Source organism: Phlebotomus argentipes, unplaced genomic scaffold (assembly GCF_947086385.1).
Source record: "Phlebotomus argentipes unplaced genomic scaffold, Phlebotomus argentipes genome assembly contig_6, whole genome shotgun sequence".
NCBI lineage: Eukaryota > Metazoa > Arthropoda > Insecta > Diptera > Psychodidae > Phlebotomus > Phlebotomus argentipes.
The window spans coordinates 2,637,344-2,656,296 of NW_026776145.1; the positions used below are offsets into that span (position 1 = coordinate 2,637,344).

The 18,953-nt window shown below is 38.0% G+C and overlaps 1 protein-coding gene and 1 pseudogene across 3 annotated transcripts in view; both read left to right on the top strand.

Annotated features, from left to right (window-relative positions):
• Nucleotides 1–3,486: 3,486 nt before the first annotated feature.
• Nucleotides 3,487–6,347, top strand: LOC132256551 (ATP-binding cassette sub-family G member 1-like; annotated as a pseudogene).
• Nucleotides 6,348–9,027: 2,680 nt separating this feature from the next.
• Nucleotides 9,028–18,953, top strand: part of LOC132256531 (octopamine receptor beta-2R-like) — a 29,570-nt gene continuing 19,644 nt past the window's right edge. For 2 of the 3 annotated variants that reach the window (XM_059753002.1, XM_059753009.1), the window contains exon 1: nt 9,028–9,096. In XM_059753002.1, the coding sequence (XP_059608985.1) occupies nt 9,029–9,096 (68 nt within the window). In that variant the 5' untranslated portion in view covers nt 9,028. Of the gene's footprint in view, nt 9,097–12,171; nt 13,494–18,953 lie in introns of those variants that run through there. The other variant, XM_059753019.1, reaches the window with a different exon arrangement.

Sequence of the window (18,953 nt, forward strand, 5' to 3'; positions counted from 1 at the left end):
AATCTATTCGGTGTCCTGGCAAGTAGACGTGAATGCAAAAGCACAACTCCCATTCCATGCGTCTTTTTTGGATCTCACTCAAAGAGATTCACTCAATGAATGGCTGAGTGAATTCTTTCTTAATTTCTGTGATTACCTCAAGAATATTCTCGAGATGAAGAAGTAAGATCAAAACTACTTAAAACGCAAGATCATAGTTTTACAATGCTCACTATGTGAATAATAAAATTATATAAATGGATAAATGAAAAAAGCCTCAATTAAAATAAGTATAACTTAATCGAAGCTCTTTTTCACACATTTATTCTGTAATATCAGTAATTTTTCATGTTTTATTGCCGAAATCAAACCATTGAGCACACAAGATTATGTATTTTTGGTAAAAGTTAAAGCCAAATCTTGTGGAACTCAATAGTCACGTCTCATTATCCGACATTCTCTTTCACTCTCATATCTACAATAATTAAAATATGTATGTGAAATGTCGGATTGTTCGAGGGCATCATTTTCCATGGTAGAGCTCCTGATGGTGAAATTTATTTATATGGAAAATGTGATTAATAAAATATTAGAGGTTGTGAAATGTGAGTGCCACATATCATCACTCAATAGGGTATGAAATGAAATGTGAAGAGATTTTATGTGGTATTGAGCGGGGGTGACCGTGGAATGGAAAAACGCTGTTATATTTTCACAAAATAATTGTCAATAAATATGGCGATGTGAATGTTGGTGAAATGTACTTGTGCAATACAGTGCTTTAAATGCAATTTTCATTTGTGCCTTGCAATGGGCGCATCGAATCGGGTGGACTTCTAAGCCCACGATGACCGCTTCACGTGCATTGCCTCCCTTCTGCGAATTTGTAATGCTGAAATCTACGTCCGACGGGGGTGAAATATGTTTTATTTATTAGCGGCCGGAATAGGAACACTCAATGGAAGGCTTTTTACTAGATGAAAACTCGTGAAATACTGCTGTCTGCAACGCGACAAATATGCAAAAGTTGGCCCGATTATTTCGCAAAACTTTTATTATGTAACCCCATTTAGTGCATGCACAGATTTATACTTTCATTAAAGGAAATTACACAAAGTTCAAACACACTCGCTTGTGCAAAACTTGAGGAGAATATAGTGATACGCGAGCTGTCTCTGAACTTAATGAGTTTCCAAATTCTCAGTGACGCGCCAAAACACGCAAATGTACCTCCAATATTTTACATCGTGGCTCCTTTTTCCCTTGTGCGCTGTGTGTGGGAAGGAATTCCCTTTACACGCTGTCTGCCGTCAAGGAAAAAGCACATTATTATAAGTGGGGTGCTTAGGATACTTGGCAGTGTGGAAAAAGCATTTCAAAATTATTATATTTGACACATATTTGATAATATTTGCATAATTTTCACACTCTTGCCCACGAATGTCCAGAATAATTTTAATTTCGCCACCACTCATCACACACTTGGTTTTTCATGATAGAATTAAGCGAAAAAAAAGTTGTATTTATAAAAATAAATTTACAACGTACAGCATTTTATTATATAAATAGTCACCGAGAGTCTTAAGATATTCATGAGGAGGCTATTCAGAGATTGCGAGGGTGCCGTTGATGAAGTTGTTAAAAATTAAATAAATTATGTCAAATATGGGGGCCACACACATTTTTTTCAGACGCCCGCGACACAACATCTCAAATATTTTCACATCATTTCGCAGTTGATGCCATTTTCCAATGAGCATTTCTCCGAGTTTCCATCTATTCGCCTTCGGAGGCTCCACTTCAGTGAGTTCTGAGCTTAAAAGGAGGCGCACAGACAAGTGTGGAGGAGTGGCCAAGAGCCTCCCACTCTGTGACCTTCTGTAGACAATTAATATGATTTTTTTATTTCTCAATTCCAGTGCGAAGAGGACAGATACAGATAAGCGGTCAGGGATACAGAATTACATATAATAGACGCATCGTAATTAACCGTTTGTGTCACCACAAGAAAGGGCTGCTGGCAGTGTCAAGGACAGAGTGTATTACATGGAGATCCCTTGAGGTTGAATTGGAGTCAAAAGCAAACCACAAAGTCCCTGTAAATCCTCTCTCTCTGTCTCTCTTAAAGTAGAATTTCCCAGGATTTTTTACAGCTTTGTTCGTGATTTATCCATGAAGCAGCTAATTTGACACATTAGTAAAGTAAATGTGCAATCTCTTTGCGTATGATTTACAAGCTCAGAAACAGAACGCTGCATTATCCGCAACAATGTCGCTTTTTCCTGGATGGGTTTATTTTGCTTGAGAAGCATTTTGTGCTTGTGTAGTTAGTTTAATGTGTTTCTTGAGATAATGTTGCATAATAAATAGAAATTGCCTCGCTCAAGTCTCGCGAGCTATTTCAGAACATATCACATGTATTTGTTTTCCATGGATGTGATTCTGATTTCCCACAAGAATTATACTTTTCTCACTGAAATCTCAGCGGATTTCGTGGTATTTTGGAACTTTGAAAAGTCTTCATTCGAGATTTCTTCTCGACAAGATACAACATTGACAATATACTAAAATAAGATATATACACACGATCTTTTACCACCCAGAGAAGCTCACACATGAGAACTTCTCCCGCCAAATGTTTCCATACCTATATTTAACTGGGCGGGTAAATGAGTCAGCTGCTCCAAAATCTTATAGTCGGGATGTTTATCAAAGAGTTCACAGGTAATGTGTTTGTGCTCACTTTGGTCTGCGTATGAGTACATGAGAAGATGGATTTTGGGGAAATTGTCAGATTCATTTGAATGATATTACAGAAAAAACTGGTATTAGTAATGTATTGCGCTTCAATTGAATTTGACTCAATTTCCATAACTCCTCGACGAATTCAATATGAAGTCTAATGTATTCCATGATTGTCCACTTGTGAATCACATTACCCATAAACTCTCAAGACATCTAACTAGCTGAACTTACTGAAATACACAAATATTTCATGTTCTAAAATTTCAATAAATTTGAATTCTATTTTCACTAATAAATCAATAACCATTGCCTGATTCCTCTAAAACACACATTGTACACGTGTCAAATGTGAAACTTGGGTGTCTAAATCGTGGTATGCTATTATGGTATTAAAAATTTACACAGAAAAGTAACAAGTGTGTTGTAATAATTGGAACCAAGAGATTGCTGGTTGAGGGTATAAAAGTGTGTCGGGAATATTCATATTCAGTTTGAAAGTGGAGGTTCAGCCCACACCACAGGGGTTTCGCAGTCATTCTTGAACAAAGGTAAAGTTCATTAGGTCACTTGTGTGGTGAATCATACGATAAGTGCGGGAATAGACATTTCAGTTTTGTTGTGAGTGAGTTGTTCGGCGATGGAACATTTATGACCGGACATATAACTCACGGTTAGCCCGAGATTAAGGACACTTAAAGTGTGATGAAATGTGTCTGAATATACTGACGATATAACCATACCGAGAAAAGAGCATCTCTGATGGAGTGCTTCATCTAGAGTAGAACTTCTGGACCATGAAATCAGGCCTTCCGTGAGACTTTCTGATAAAAATACCGCAAAGTTGAATAGCGTTTCTTGTTGCATGCGGATTTTACTATGAAAAATCTACAATTATGGTTCCAACAAGTTGTACAAAAATTATGTGAAACAATGCAAAAATAAATTTGGGGGTATGATTTGTCAGAATATTCGTGCACGTGCCATCAAGGTTTCTGTGTTGGTAGCGATTATTGCATATGCCGTTCATTATTATCAATGCTGAGTGGAACAGCCAGACAGTCATCAATTTGGCAGAAAAAAAACGAAAGTAATATAAAGACAGAGAAAAATCAAAATTCAATTCATTTTGCTTATTATGTTGGAGCTGTTTTAACTGAGTAAAGAGTAAAGGAATGGAGGAAGTCGTTGTTGTAAATTCAGTGAATGGAAGTGACAAACTAAGTATCTCTTTTCATAATTTATGGTATTCCGCTAATGATACGGAGAAAGGTATTTAATTTGAGTATGTCGTTACTAAATTGAAATATTATATTGATTTCACTTTTCACCCGAAGGTAAAGTAGATATTTTGAAGCAATTGAGTGGAAACTTCAGATCAGGACGATTGTGCGCAATTGTGGGCCCATCTGGAGCAGGAAAAACGTCCTTTCTCAATATTCTGTCGGGTTTTAAGTATGTGAAATCTAGAAAAGACTGTAGTAACAGTTGAAAGTAAATCCTTTCATTATTAGGAAACCCACTGGAGACAGTACTTTACTGGTAAACGGAAGGAGTGTCAGTCAAACTTTTATTCGCAAGAACTCATCGTACATTCCGCAGGAGATTACACTTCTAGGCAAAGTGACTACTCAAGAAACCTTGGAGTATGCAGCAAAGTTGAAATTGCCCCCAGACGTCTCAAACACAGCTAGACGAAACATTGTGAGATGCAGAAATTGTCGGCTAACCAACTATTGGCTTATCTTGTAACTTTTGTCTAGGTCGCGAATATTGTGCAATTGCTTGGTCTGGAGAAGTGTCTCAACAACCATGTGGAGAAGTTGTCAGGCGGTGAGAAGAAGCGCGTCTCAATTGGCGAGGAACTCATCACGAATCCTCCGGTGATGATATTCGACGAGCCTACGAGTGGTTTGGACAGTGTCTCAACTGTTCAAGTCGTGACGCACTTGAAGGAACTGGCTCACTCAGGACGAACTGTGATTTGTGTTATTCATCAGCCCTCGTCGTACGTGCTGGAATTCTTTGATGACATTTATGTGCTGTCTGACGGCCAATGCATCTACAATGGGGCCGTCAAGGATATCGTTCCTGCCTTTCTTGAAGCTGGCTTCTTGTGTCCTCAGTACTACAATCGCGCAGATTTCATCCTTGAAGTTGCGAGTGGACAGCGGAAAGGCGATTTGGATCTATTACTGTCCAAGGCCAGAGAAGTAGCACGACCAACTTCATGCATAGTGGATGCTAGAACAGGTGAAATTCCACCATATGTAATTTTGTTCCTTATGCACATACTGCGATACTTAATAATTTATTTATAGATTCGACCAATAAGTTTAGAGACGAAAACTTTGAAGTAAGCGAAAGCTTCACTTATCCTATCTCACAATGGAAACAGTTTCGCATTCTACTGAGCAGATCATTTTTATGCAACCGCAGAGAATTTGTGAGATTAATTATACTTGTGTCTTTCCCTTTGATAATTTCTAATTCAAATTGACCTTCTCTATTAGATTGTTACACAACTGAAGATCGTGGTACATTTGTTTTCGGGAGTATTATTTGGTTTGGCCTTTTACGACATTGGCAATGATGGAAGTAGAGTCTTGGCGAATATATCACTTCTGTTCATTCTCATATTGTTAACGTTTTTTGGGAATTCACTGCCTATAATATTGCTATGTAAGTTCATTGATAATCTCACATTATACGAGCTTAAAGAGCTTCTCTTTGCAGATCCGTCAGAGTCTAAGATATTTCACAGAGAATACTTGAATAATCGCTATGGATTTTTCCCCTATTTCTACGCCAAAATTGTAGCTGATCTCCCAACTCTGATTATCTGCACTTTTGCTACTCTCATACCAGCTTATTTCCTGTCCAGTCAACCGCCAGAGGGCTTCAGGATATTTTTAATATCAGTAATGTTCCTTCTTCTGAGCATGAATTCTCTGTTCTACGGTTTTGTCGTTGGGTCGATCTTTAGTGTGCAGGTAAATTAGATTGACAATTTGGTCAGTTGGTGGGTTTATTAATCAATTTGGCTCTTCCAGATGGGTATATTCATTCTACCAGCAACTTCTATGCCTCAGTTAATCTTTTGCGGATTCTTCATCCGATACAAGGAAATGCCATGGCTCATGAGACCACTGAGCTATGTCCCATTCTTTAGATACTTGTACGAAGGCACTTTCCAAGCTATCTACGGCTTTGGTCGCGAAGATTTGAGGTGTGACAAGGGAGATTGCTACCTAAAGTCTGTAGATAAGCTTCTGGAGGAGATGGATATGGTTAACAATTACTACTTATGGGATGTTTTCGCCATTCTCGTGTGGATTGCTGCGTTGAAAATAATTGCCTTTACGGCTCTGAAGATGAAACTGAAAAAACTACTGAGTTAAAAATTGTACACTGTCCTATCAGTCATCCACAGCGCATCGTTCTTTTCGATTAAAGTTGATGAGTGCACTTGAAGTTAAGATGTTAAGCAAACACTGTTCAGTTAATGTGATTGAGCACTTGCAAGAGCGAGCACTGTAAACTTCAATAAATAAAATCGATTCTCTCGGTCTTTTATGAGTGGCTGCACAGCTTCATATTCTAAATCTATGGATATTATAACTAATTTTCGGTCAGAGATTTGCACAATGCATCGTATGACTTTCACATGAGGATGTTGAGGTCCGCAAACTTCCCCTTTATCCCTTCATTGTGGCAAATATCCACTCAACGCTCATGTACAAACATCCACAATAACAAGAAAACACTTGTGTATACCTCCTGCATGACTTTACTGGAAATATTCCCTCATCTTTAGATATACTTTTCGCTCCATCATACATAACATTGTGGCACACTTTTCACACGAGAGACTGCTTCAACCCTATAGTGAGTGAGATAGTTCAAGTAATCATCAAACCACAGGCACTTATGCGACTGTACGCTGGCAGAAAGGCGTGAGGAGGGGCATGCCCTTCATTCACACCGTATGCTGTGGATACATAGACTTCATTTCTTCATCAGGGTATGGCCTTTCATGTATTAATGGGGGAAGCACATAAATTTTCTCATTGCAAGATTGGCTCGGAAAATTTTGCAGTGAACTTAAATTTCACACCAAGTGGTGTCTGATTCTATGAATATTGCATTGTGCAGGAAAGTTACACCAAAAGGAGGAAGCATCGGTTTCAATGAAGACTTCCCTCAAAGAGTAGAAGTCTGACAGAGACCCTTCCTATACACTTTGTGGCATAGAGAGGGTAAGATGAACTTCACATTTCCTACAGCAAGCAATCGATTGGTTCAAATAGACTGCATATGAACACCATAGAGATTTTTGCACCGTCAACACACCTTGCACATTGGGTGGTAATTAAATCATTGAGTTTTATTTTAGTTTTGAAAATTAAAGTAAACCGCCCGCAAGGCATTCCAGCATCCAATTCCATTGTTGACGAAGAGAAAGTTGATTACATCGCTCCAAGAGTAACAATAATCAACTTTGTTTCACACAAATTGAGTGAAAATTATTAAACACAAATAACGCCTCTATAATGGACACTATGTACGTACTTTGATCTCTGACAGAGCTGAGAGGTACCCTCGACGATGGGCAACTTGAAGGCATCACCAGCATCCATTCAATCTGGGCACCCGCGTCTGGAATTCCTACTTGTGCACGATTTATCCCCACAACCCTCGTCAACGATGCACAACTCCACCGACCTCACCTCAAGACATGCTCTCAGAGATTTATAAGCTGGAGAGAGGAAATGACTTTCAACCGAGGCTGCCTCCATGCCGAAAATGATGGGACTGTAATGCTCGGGGAATGAAGATGAATGAAAGGCCAGGAGATTTTTTAGAGCAAATATCTTTCTACTGACTAGCTACTCTGTAACACTTTGCTCACATGAGATGCTCCCCTGGTCCTTCCCGTGCCACCAGTCACTCGGAAATTGCCCCGCTGTGTGAGCACTTAAAACTCACATGCCCCAAAATTCAAAATTGCCTGACTTCGCAGCCATATCCTAACTACTGTACTCGTGTGCACACGAGAGATTTCCAGCTGACTGCAGAAAAATGACGTATGCTTTATCTCCAGCTCGATGACATTATGTTGTCTGGATGAAAAACTGATTGTCGGTAGTGATCTTCCTGTTCTAAGCGACAGGTGAGCTTACGAGCACATCAAAGTGACATATTTTGTACATCTACTTGACAAAATATTGATAGTAATGTGACAAATTTTGATGTTCATTCCATTGAGTGTCTGAATTGTGTGAAATGTGGGATTTTATTGATTCATAAGGTTTATGAAACCCCTAATTTTTTAATCAATACAGCGAATTTAACGAAGCAGACATAAGAGATCAATTTTTTCTTTGGACAATTACCATCTCAGAGATTATTAACTTTCTTCTGCATGCTTCTGGCTATAAAAATGCAAAAATTGGCTCAATAAATGAACTTTTCTTAAGCAATAATTAAACTCTCATAGTTTGTGGTAATCCCACAATGAATACATAATCCCATTGAGAAACTTATGGGAACTTCCAATCAAAAATGATGAAGCTGCAAATCAAATTGTTCCCTTATAAATTTTCTCCAACTATTTTCCCCTTGTCGATGTGAAACTTTCTCATTGAGATCATTCTGTATTCATGAAGTAACTTTTATCGAAGGGAGTCATGAAAAAATATTTTTACAGCCATTCACAGGGTCTGTGAGGAGAAATCTCTACGTTGCTTTTGAACTTTGTTTTGTGTTATATTTTTCTTGGGATTTATGGACTTTAGACAACACTGGCTCTATTGTTGGGCAAAGTGTCCAGCAATAACTATTATAATATGGGCGGATGTTGAAAAAGTTAAAATTATATTTTGCCCCAAAAGTTTGTGTAGAATAAAATTATTTATCCTTACTTATTTATTAAATATGTTATTGAATGATTATTATATTATATCAAAATACATATACAATGAATTAGTCAAAGAATCTTTCATAGAAATTGTTCATGAGAACAGGAGATGATTTCTCTTGCCCATGGTGCACTCGCTCTCCCTATCGCAAAGTCGCACGCGATTTAACGGAGGATCACGGGCGATCGGGGAGAGCTTTCATGAGCGCACCATTTCATGCGCTATCACTTGCGTAATGCAGTGATATTGGTGGGCATTGGCTTGAGCAGCTGACAAATTTCAAGTTCAAGGTCAGCTGCTCTGGACACTGGGTCATCTCGGTGCATCTTCACTTTTGAAATGTTCTTTTTTTCTTCTTGTGGAATTTCCCCAGCGATTTGTGGCTCATGAGAAGGATTCTTTTAATCCTTCTCGCCAGATCTGCTAATAGGGTGACTTTCCATCTCATTCACAGGTGTGTAGATTGTTGGCTGGATATTGCGGGGAGATTCGCTAGATTATTTGCTCTGCCGCTGAACTAACAGGAATTATTCTCATCATTAAAAGTAGGAGAGCCTTCAGAAGCTCAGAAGGTGTGCCGAAGGGGGTTTCTGATTATTTGCAATTAATTCTTTAAATAGTCAGTTAATGTAGTCATGTGATGACAGAGTATTATCACAATAATGAATAACTTGAGCGACACTATTTCAGATGGTGTGGTGTGACATCAAACGGATACAAATGCAAAATTGATGAATCTGTACTATGATTTCAGCTCAATAGACAATTTAAATTAATTGTTATTCTCGTACATGTATTAAATTGCGCTGCCGCTATTACAATAAATTAATAATAAGAATGTAATATGTATAGACGGAAGCTCTAATGAGAGTTTTGGTGGCGTCTTTGAAATCTTGGGTATTTTGCTCTTCCCGGAATTTTGCCACATAAACTATCCTTTCCCTTCGTGTAATTTGATATGATAATATAGCCAGAATAATATGTGTGATGAATTTGTAAAACTTGATTGAAATGGCGCATCTTGTCTGTCAAATTTTTCTCACACAGAGTTTTCACTGAGAATTTTAATAGGGCCTGATCCGAGAAAAATCGACGGAATAATAATAAGAAAAGCTATAGAAGGGATAGTAAAGGCGACACAAGAGAGACACACGTCAATAAAAGTAGAATGGAAAATTAATTCAATGCTGGAGTATAGCAGAATTTTCTATTTTTATTATATACCAACTCTAGATACACAGCATGCACCACTTCCTCTCCCATGTAATGTACATTTCCAGTTTAGTTTGGTCGTCTTATTCGATTTGATTGTTCCCACTATGCTTTCCCTCCGATGTGTGAGGGATGTTTATCAGACGGAGAGAAATGGAGCAAAGTTGTATGTACACTGGGTGTATAGTAAATTTTACGGGGGCAAAAACGAGCAGAACGAGGCACAGCGAAGAGCAAAATAAACCCCAAGTTATGTACGTGATATTGTACTGATATATACAGGGTAGGTGAGATCAAGTGTTTAAGAAAATTGGTTCACGCAAACACACTTTTGGGGAAGAATTGCTCAAAACAGTAGAATGCATTCAGATGCCAAGAGGGGGAATGATATATTTAGCATAAGATGAGATATTTATCAAAAACATCCCTTCACTCGGAGCATTGTAACTGAGCCTTCAGATATATTGAGAAAGAGTGTTATCGTGTCGCTGGAAAAGTGTGACGCCACTGGGACACTTCTCGCGATAGCAAACGATCATGGCAAGAAGCGAAACTATTTATGTATCATCGAGACAGAACGTGATGGTGGCATTGGGTATCTCTCTAAGTATGTGGATGACTTCTATGGCTTCTATGTATGTGAGCTTGACTCTCAGCAAGAACTCGTATATAATGTGATGTAGTCTATAAAGTGAAAAATCATAAAAGCTTCCCTAAAGCCGAGGGATATATCTGTGTAGTGACCATGATGCTCCACATCGTTTGCTTTCTCCCTTTTCTGCCATCGGTTTTCGCTTGCTGGGGCAGCGAAGCGCGGTATATAGAAGTTCTGTGTAGGTGGAATCTTAAATATACAAGCACATCCGGAAACTTGAGGTGTTCTGACTAAGCCCACCAGTCAAAAGCCACCACGAACCGCAGCGAAATAAAAGTGTGCTCAGTTCTGAGTACTGATAAGCTTACTGAACCTTTCCATACAGCGCCCATGCCTTCGTCTCATTTCCCTGAGTCATCTTTCAATGGAATTTACCCTTCACCCCACGTCACACCCCCTCCCGTTCAAATCGCACACCTTCGCATACGGTTAAATCCCAACGTGCAAACTTTCCTCAAGTTCCCTGATGAAATAGTGCGTTTCCGACTTTTCCTGCTCTCATTAATATTTCTCTACAGAATACATCTATGTAAATATGTGTTTCTTAACTTTTTAACTCTATTTCGTGGGGAAATTGCAATTGAGATAGTTAGATTGGAAGGAAAGCGGCCTTGGAAATTGGCAAGATACCCAACCAAATTGGGGTCTATGTGTTTGCAGAATTAGTAAATGCCCCGGGATAATCTGTGGTCAAAGGTGAGATAATCGGAATTACTAAAATATTTACCGTTAGGCATTTTGTACATTTAGTATAAGATGAGGTAGCAAGACAGGTATTTAGAGGAATATTTAGGAAAACCCCATCACAACATCGGGATATCAACAAAACACGGTAATTCTGTGAGTTTCTCCTTATGTTCGTGAATATATTAAATGCCTAGATATATATTTTGGTTCGTCCTAATATCTGACAACTTCCGTTGATGGCAAGATTTGAGAAAATCAAGTTTAAGGAAGTGAAGAAAGAGAGTCTGACGTTTTCCGATAACATTTCGTTTGGAATAGCAGCGAAAATAAAAAAAAATTTCTTCAGTTTGAAATTTTCGAAAATTGTGTGTGTCGGAATTCATCGAGCGTGGAAGTGAGATAAAAAGCATGTAATTTGATGGATAGATAGGCTGAGTGCAAAACCCAGCAGAGCATGTGTTCGACTCCAACTTGAGAGCTTTTCTCGCAAGCGGAAGTCGGCTCACTCACACATTCTCAGCCATGGCAGCCGCGTCCTGACGCCCAGAAAGCAGCTGCCACACTCGGAGGAGTATCGATACTCACTGGCGCTGGTGCAATTCTAGCTGGGCCATTTTCCCCAATCGTGGAAACCGTGAGAGTGTATTTCGCATGGGCGTTCTATAATATTTATATACGGTTCTCAGTGCTGTAAGAAAATGCCACTACATACGCACACTTTCTCACACAAAGCGCTCTGTAGAAAGATAGTGGCAGATTTATTATTGAGATAAATGTGCGGACAAAAACGTCGTGAGAATATTTAGATTTGCAAGTATATATGAATGATCCAGTGTAAAAACATTCGATAACAAACAGAAGCATTGTTTTTCTGTGCAAAAAGGTCACTTCGGGGCTTATATACATGAATAAAGCTGTGTATAGGTTGGTATTGTTTCTTCATTTTTTCAGCAAGAATTAATAGAAAAATATTGCAGTTTGAACTGGAATTACCAGTTAGAAATTTTTCGTCAAAACCTGTAGTCAAAGATTTTATTTTAGATACTTCTGCTCTCTGCGTAATTAGTAAGTTGAATTCCTCCGCAGTAAATCACGATGGGAAGTCTAAAGTGTCTTCGCGTCGTCTCTCCGCTGTCATGAGATGTGACAGTAGCACTGCCAACGAGCGACATATTCAGGCACACGTTTGCGCACACACTCAACATTCACCCTTGCAAATTGATGGGAGAGAGCCAAGTTTAAATTGGTCTCTGAGAGGCTTGTTCTCACGAGTGGCTCCGGTGCTCACGAAAGAGAAATTTGTGTTCTGGCGCTTCTGCTATCACAACTCTCTGCTTTCGTTCCCAGTCACAGTCAGTTGGTCCACAATTAAATGCCGTGATGTTTGTGTCCGCCGTACGCTCCGGACTGTGTCTACAGTGCTGAAGCCTGGTGCAAGTGCTTCGCAGCTGAGGTGATAGTGGCTATCGGTTGATCCCAGCAGTGCTCGAGCCCACGGTCAAGACTCGCGCGGGAGGACTTCCTGGACTTGGGGTGAGCACTGGGCCCCGAGCGGTCTGCCTATGCCGAAGTGTGTGGCGCGCGGGGAAGATTTTGTATTTTGAGCAATCACAAAACCGCCAGGGATTTTCTTTATCAATAAATCAAGCAACATTTTTCCCATGACTCCTCCACAGCACGTCCTAAGTGTACGCGTATAATTAATCAGTGAGCTGATTCCTCTATATACACTGAAGGAAATCTATTAATGCTGCCACTATAGTGCATATACACACTCCCATATATATAGTGCTGAGTGATTCTGTGCGATCAAGAAGCTCTCTCGTTTGAGGCGACATAGAAAAAATAGAAAATGTTATTTTTGAGTGAAAAATATGATTTGTGGCTAAAAATGTCCCCGTCACTTTGCCAGCAATAATGAGTTGAGTGTTGTGAAATTGCCAAAAACTTTTCCGTGGGATTCTTTTTATCGTGGGGCACAATATAGCCTGTCCACGTAGCGTATAGGCCGTTCGCCGAGTGCGTGAACGTGATCAAATATTTCTCTGCCGAAGGGTGGCTGCGGAGATAAATTTCAAATCATCCCCAAAGTGGGCCGCACTCCAGCATCCTTTCCGCCGTGAGATGTTCAGTGCAAATGGCCAGGACTAGAGGAGACCGTAATTCACCGAGAGCAAAGGAGTTACACACAAAATATAACTGTTTTGGCGCTAGAGTTGATGTGCTGTGCGGTGCCACTTGGCGACATTAGAGATCTCCATGGGAGTGATTAACAGTTCAATTGTGGAATACAAAATGTGAGTTTTGTTGTGTAATTAACAAATGAGTTGCGAGGTGAGCCACAGGGGGGATGCTGTGTGAGAGATTGAATGATCAAGTGAGATGTGAGGGACATAAATAAATTAATGTGAACAATCACATGCAAAATTGTGATTCACATTTCACGTCAACTTCCCGTATTATTTGCTATTTTTCACATCAAACGACACATCGCCTCATGACTTGGAGAAGAGTTGGAATCACAGAGACCTTTTTCCACTCACTTTGCTCTACAAATTTCCTCAAGATACCCACAAGAGCTGTACAAGCGATGGTGGATATCTTCGCAGAGTGCTCAGAGGCTTGTCGCAAAATCTGACTTTTACCAGAATTTTTAATATCTGCGAGAGAGTTGACATTTGAGAAATATACGTGCGTTTATTCTGTAGGCGACAACAATATGTTGTTCTTCTCTTAATGGAATATTCTAATGATTTATTGTCGTTTTTCCGAGGAAGTTCTCATTGAGCATTGAGATGTACTTTTGATATTTTTAATCAAGTCTACACTGACAATATTATTTTATATCCGCAGAAAACTGTGCCAATTGATGCATTTATATGTAGAATTATGACAAAAAATTTAGCAGAGTCTCTGAACTTTGTATTGACACATGGATATCAGAGCACTAAAGCGAAAGCTTTTATCTGCCGCATGGCAAAAGTGGGTGAAATTTGATTTTGGTATCAATAAATAAGCTTATCCATAGCCTCTGGTCAATAGTCAAAGGCTAATGATTTCGAAAAACCGTCACATTTACAATACCTTTCATGGCTAATGGTTTTGGCTTTGAGATTGTCCACGCGCGTGGTAAAACGTCGTTTTGTGGACTTTGGCAAACCACGAGGGGTGAAAATTTTCAGTAATTAAAAAATCGATGAAAGCCAAAATTTCTCTCTTGCCACACGGAAAAATGAGATCGAGCAAGTGAGCGAGACAAGTGGTATTTTTGCCAACGTACCCAAGATTTATCTATCTACTATACATATATAAATATGGAAAAAATTAATTGATGAGAGGGAAATACATCTTCATTACTTTTCCTCCACTTTGCTGTGCGATATCTATTCCTTTGCTGGTGGCACCCATTCTGTCTATACCACTCTGGATGCTGTATCTATTAACTTCACAGGGGGTACCGATGACTAAGGGCAAATATTAATAAAAGAATGTCTGACAATATGGTTTCTCTGGAAAATTTGTACAACTCGCAAAAAGGGAACTATATTCTCACATTGAGAAGAAAAGAACCTTCTTTTGTATCATCATATACTTTCTTGTATTTGTTTAAGATACTTTGTATACTCTCCGATACTTTGTTGTGCTAAGGCAGAACGAGAAAAAACTCTTTACCTACCCATAAAATATACTATATGATGTCATTTCACCAATAGCAATTTGTTGTCAAGTTGATGTATTAAGAGAAAAAAAAAAGTTCGGGGAGAATTTCTTTCTCAAAATCTGATTTGGATTTCATATTCGCTTCTTTTGGCAATAAACTTTTGCATTTCCTTCTCAATATTGTTTATTCTGCCATTTGAATTTGTATGGGATAAGCTTGGCGTGGAACATTTATGGCAATCACACCAAAGAGCTGTTATAAAATCTTTTATTGAGAGATTATTATTTTCGTCCCGACAGAAATTTGGCATTATACCTCACACGTGTATGTTTGAGAACGTACGTACAATTCGGGTAACATACATTATGCATTAATATGAATTTGACAAATGTTTGGGTCAAAAAAGGTATGTCAGAATGTCACAAATATACTCCTCAATAGGCACCAGTAACCATGCCAGAACTCCACCGCGGAAAAGTTCAATAAAACACAAAATAAACCGAAAATCTATAATTACGAGACCACGAGACTACATAATCCCGCCAACAGTTGGAAAAACAAACAGAGTATGGGTACTAAAATGGAGTAATTTTCTGCCCAGATGATATATTAACCACATTGCAATTAACAAGCGACATGAGCCGCAGTGTCTTCAAACAGAAGCCACTTCTACACGCGCAGGTGGAAAAATGTTTTGAATATTTATTGCTGAAATTTGCGGAAAACAAATACATGACGACACTCTAACTCATGCCATATAGAGAGCGTCAGAAATTTATTCACATGACTGACTTATAAATTCCTGATTAACTTACTTCAACTTTGATTCACACACTGAGTCTCTGCAAAGCGGCAAAGCAGTAAAAATATTATTCGTATTGATTTTGCCGTGTGAAATTGGCGCCATACTTTATCATGACTCTTCTCACCTGGGCGAAGTACTTTACCGCAAATGTCCCAGGGAGAGATTATTGTGATGGGAATCGACATATCGCACATGACGATTTCGGATTAGGTACTGCAATTGTGACATATTGCTGGTATTAGTGAAACTGTGTTTTCGGCAGAAATTTCCGATAGCTGAGCCGTGACTATTGCAACTCATCTCCATCGACAGGGCAACGAGATCCCCCAAAATACGCCAACATCCCATGCTTTTATCTTACCAAAATCTAGAGAGGAATATAAACATATTTCTATGAGATTGTGTGCTGTACATTCATCCATATACATACATTCAATTCACTGCTATCTCTTATTCCTCTTCGGATTTCCATATTCCTTTTTCTTTCATGTAAATTTGAATTGGTTATGGAATTTTTACTATTAATGACTTGGGGTTTTATTTTGATGCGTGCAAAGGGATTTTTATGACCATTTTATGAGCTCGAAATTGAGTGTTTACGGAGGTTGTAAATTTATAAGGCATTCTCCTAAATCAATACTCATCCTTCCGGGCAGAAAATAATTTTAAATACTGTGTTAACCAAATATTCCAATACATAACTTTAAATATAAAAAATAATAATTTTATCCTTTTTTAAGGGTACAAACATGTGTAAAAATTGTTTAAATACCCATATTTTCGAATTTTCCAATCAAGATGCAATTGAATATGAACGTTCCAATTATACAACATTTTGCATATCAAGTTTCATATGCAGTTAATTTTTTGTGTGTGGTGTGAATGTATATATAATTCTGCATTAATATTTAAATTGATGAATATGGATTTTACAAATTTATTTCTCACTCTTTTCATTTATACAAAATATTTTTAATCGTTTCATTGTATTTACAAATTAATTACATGCGGTTAGTAGAGAAATAAAACTTTACAATGAGTTAAAAAATATTTTTTGGAATGTTTTGTACGTTTTATGTCAACGCAATACTTAGCCTTTTGCATAAGTACAGAAATGTCTTCCTTACATTTTAATATTCTTTGAAAAGTCCAGGCATTCTGGAGTGTATGTAATCGTTTTCCTCTGACAACTCTTGTCAAGTCTTCTCGTATAAATTAGATGCAACTTATTGGTTGAGACATGTAGGAATATAACTTGAGAATTTAAAACTTAATTTGACGTATAATGTAATACGAATGCAAGTGAATTTGATATCTTAGCAAAGTTTTGCGATTTGCGTATTCACTCACGTGAAATGATTTCTCTTTACTTTAGAATCAATTTTGTTACATCGCAGTGTGAACCATTCGCGATATCAAGGGATTTTGGCACATTTCAAAAGCTTCCAGCAAACGCTGATTTTGCATTTTGCTTACTTAGAGCTAAGCCAGAGATATCTCATAATTTAAGGAGATTTCCTTCAAATCTGCACATTTATCGTAATTTAGGACTTTTATATCTTTCGTGTTGTATAAGGGCGAATATTTAGAGATGTGGTGTCACTTTACCACCTACTTTAATGTAATTTACGAAAAATATATACACACAACATCTACTTCAAAAGCTCTATATTTATAGTGAAAAGGCGCTAAAAATTTGAGAAAGAATTCAAATAGTATAGCCTCACTTTAATATCATCAGAGTCGTGGATATATACAGATATATAGATGTGCACGTATAAATCCTATTTCCATTTTCACGCGCTTTCTTATTCCATTGGGTGTTGTGGGGGACCGTGAGTTACAGACGCGAATGCGTATCATTTATATTTATATATAGCACGCAATACAGATAACATAGTGATGAATTGTGGGGATATCATATAAATTGTATAATATGGTTTGCTGAGGCTCTCTTCATCATGTTATATATAATGATTATAAATTTTCAAGATATTATTGTGATTTTTATGACAGTGATTGGCGAAGTGGTGCTCTGAACATTGTGGAATTATATATATAATATGTAATAAATGTACGTGGCGGTCGTCAATGAGTGAATGGATATTCTCGAAAATACAAGGATTAAGATGATAGTTTATGATTTTGTCCAAGACCCACAATTATCATCTCAATTTATCTAGAATTCAGCCAGAGTCAGCGAAATGAGTCACTTTACTTTTACATCAAGTTATAATTGAGATAGGAAAATGCAATTGCATTTTCCAAGAAAAAAAAACACACTTCCAAACTTTTCCACTTTGCTCAGTTGGGACGTTGGGACTCGTCAAAATTTGCATTACGAATCTCACTGGGGGATAGGAAAGTCTCTCCGCCACTCGCCATATTTGTTATTGTGGAATTTCATTACGGAACACATTGAGTCAAAAATATACTTTTTCCACTTGAAGCTGTCATTTTAATTGCTGTTCGAGTTCTAAGCTGGAGAAACAATTTCAGATTTAATCTTCATACTTATCTTGGCACGTGTAAGAAATTTGTGATGTTTTCAACTGCTGGGGATTATGCTGGCTGACAGTCGTCTTCAACTACCCAGTGGAAACATTCTTTGCAATGACAGAATGTATGCTTCTGATTTGACAACTTGAGGAATTTATTGCTTTTGTGGGTGATGAAGAGAAAACTCCACAGGAAGAATTTAAATGTCAGAGAGATTTTTTGGAAACTGACTCTCTCTGCCCACAAATGCTGTCAGGGGAATTTTAAACTTTTAAAATATAATGTATGTATCTGTACAAGTATTTATGCTTTTAGCATAAAAGGTCGTATTTCTTCTGAATTGACTTAAATTTGTTTTCCCTCCATAAACATTAAATCTACCGCCAATATCGTGCCCTGAATTAAGTAGAAATTATAATCTACAAAGTTATGCTCCCTTCACAAGGAAAAAAACATGATAGTGTTGTGTTATTTACAACTTTAATTTGGTTCCCATAGATTTACATCTATGCACACTTGGACATAAACCTCGTCGAATGAAAAGCCATAAAAGTAATCTACTCAATTCAATCAATTCTGACTATCTATCTATATTGTGATCAATTGGGAATCTGCAGACGGCGATAAAAGTTGTGTTTACAACGCGCACTGTATAGTTTTTCTGCTAATATGAGAAATATGTATGTAACTTCATTTCTCAATTACATAAGTGAGAGTGGAAAAGAAAATCCCAGTCTATTTTGGTGAGCTTTCAATTTAAAATTAGCCACTTCTTCTGCGTCTCCTTCGCGG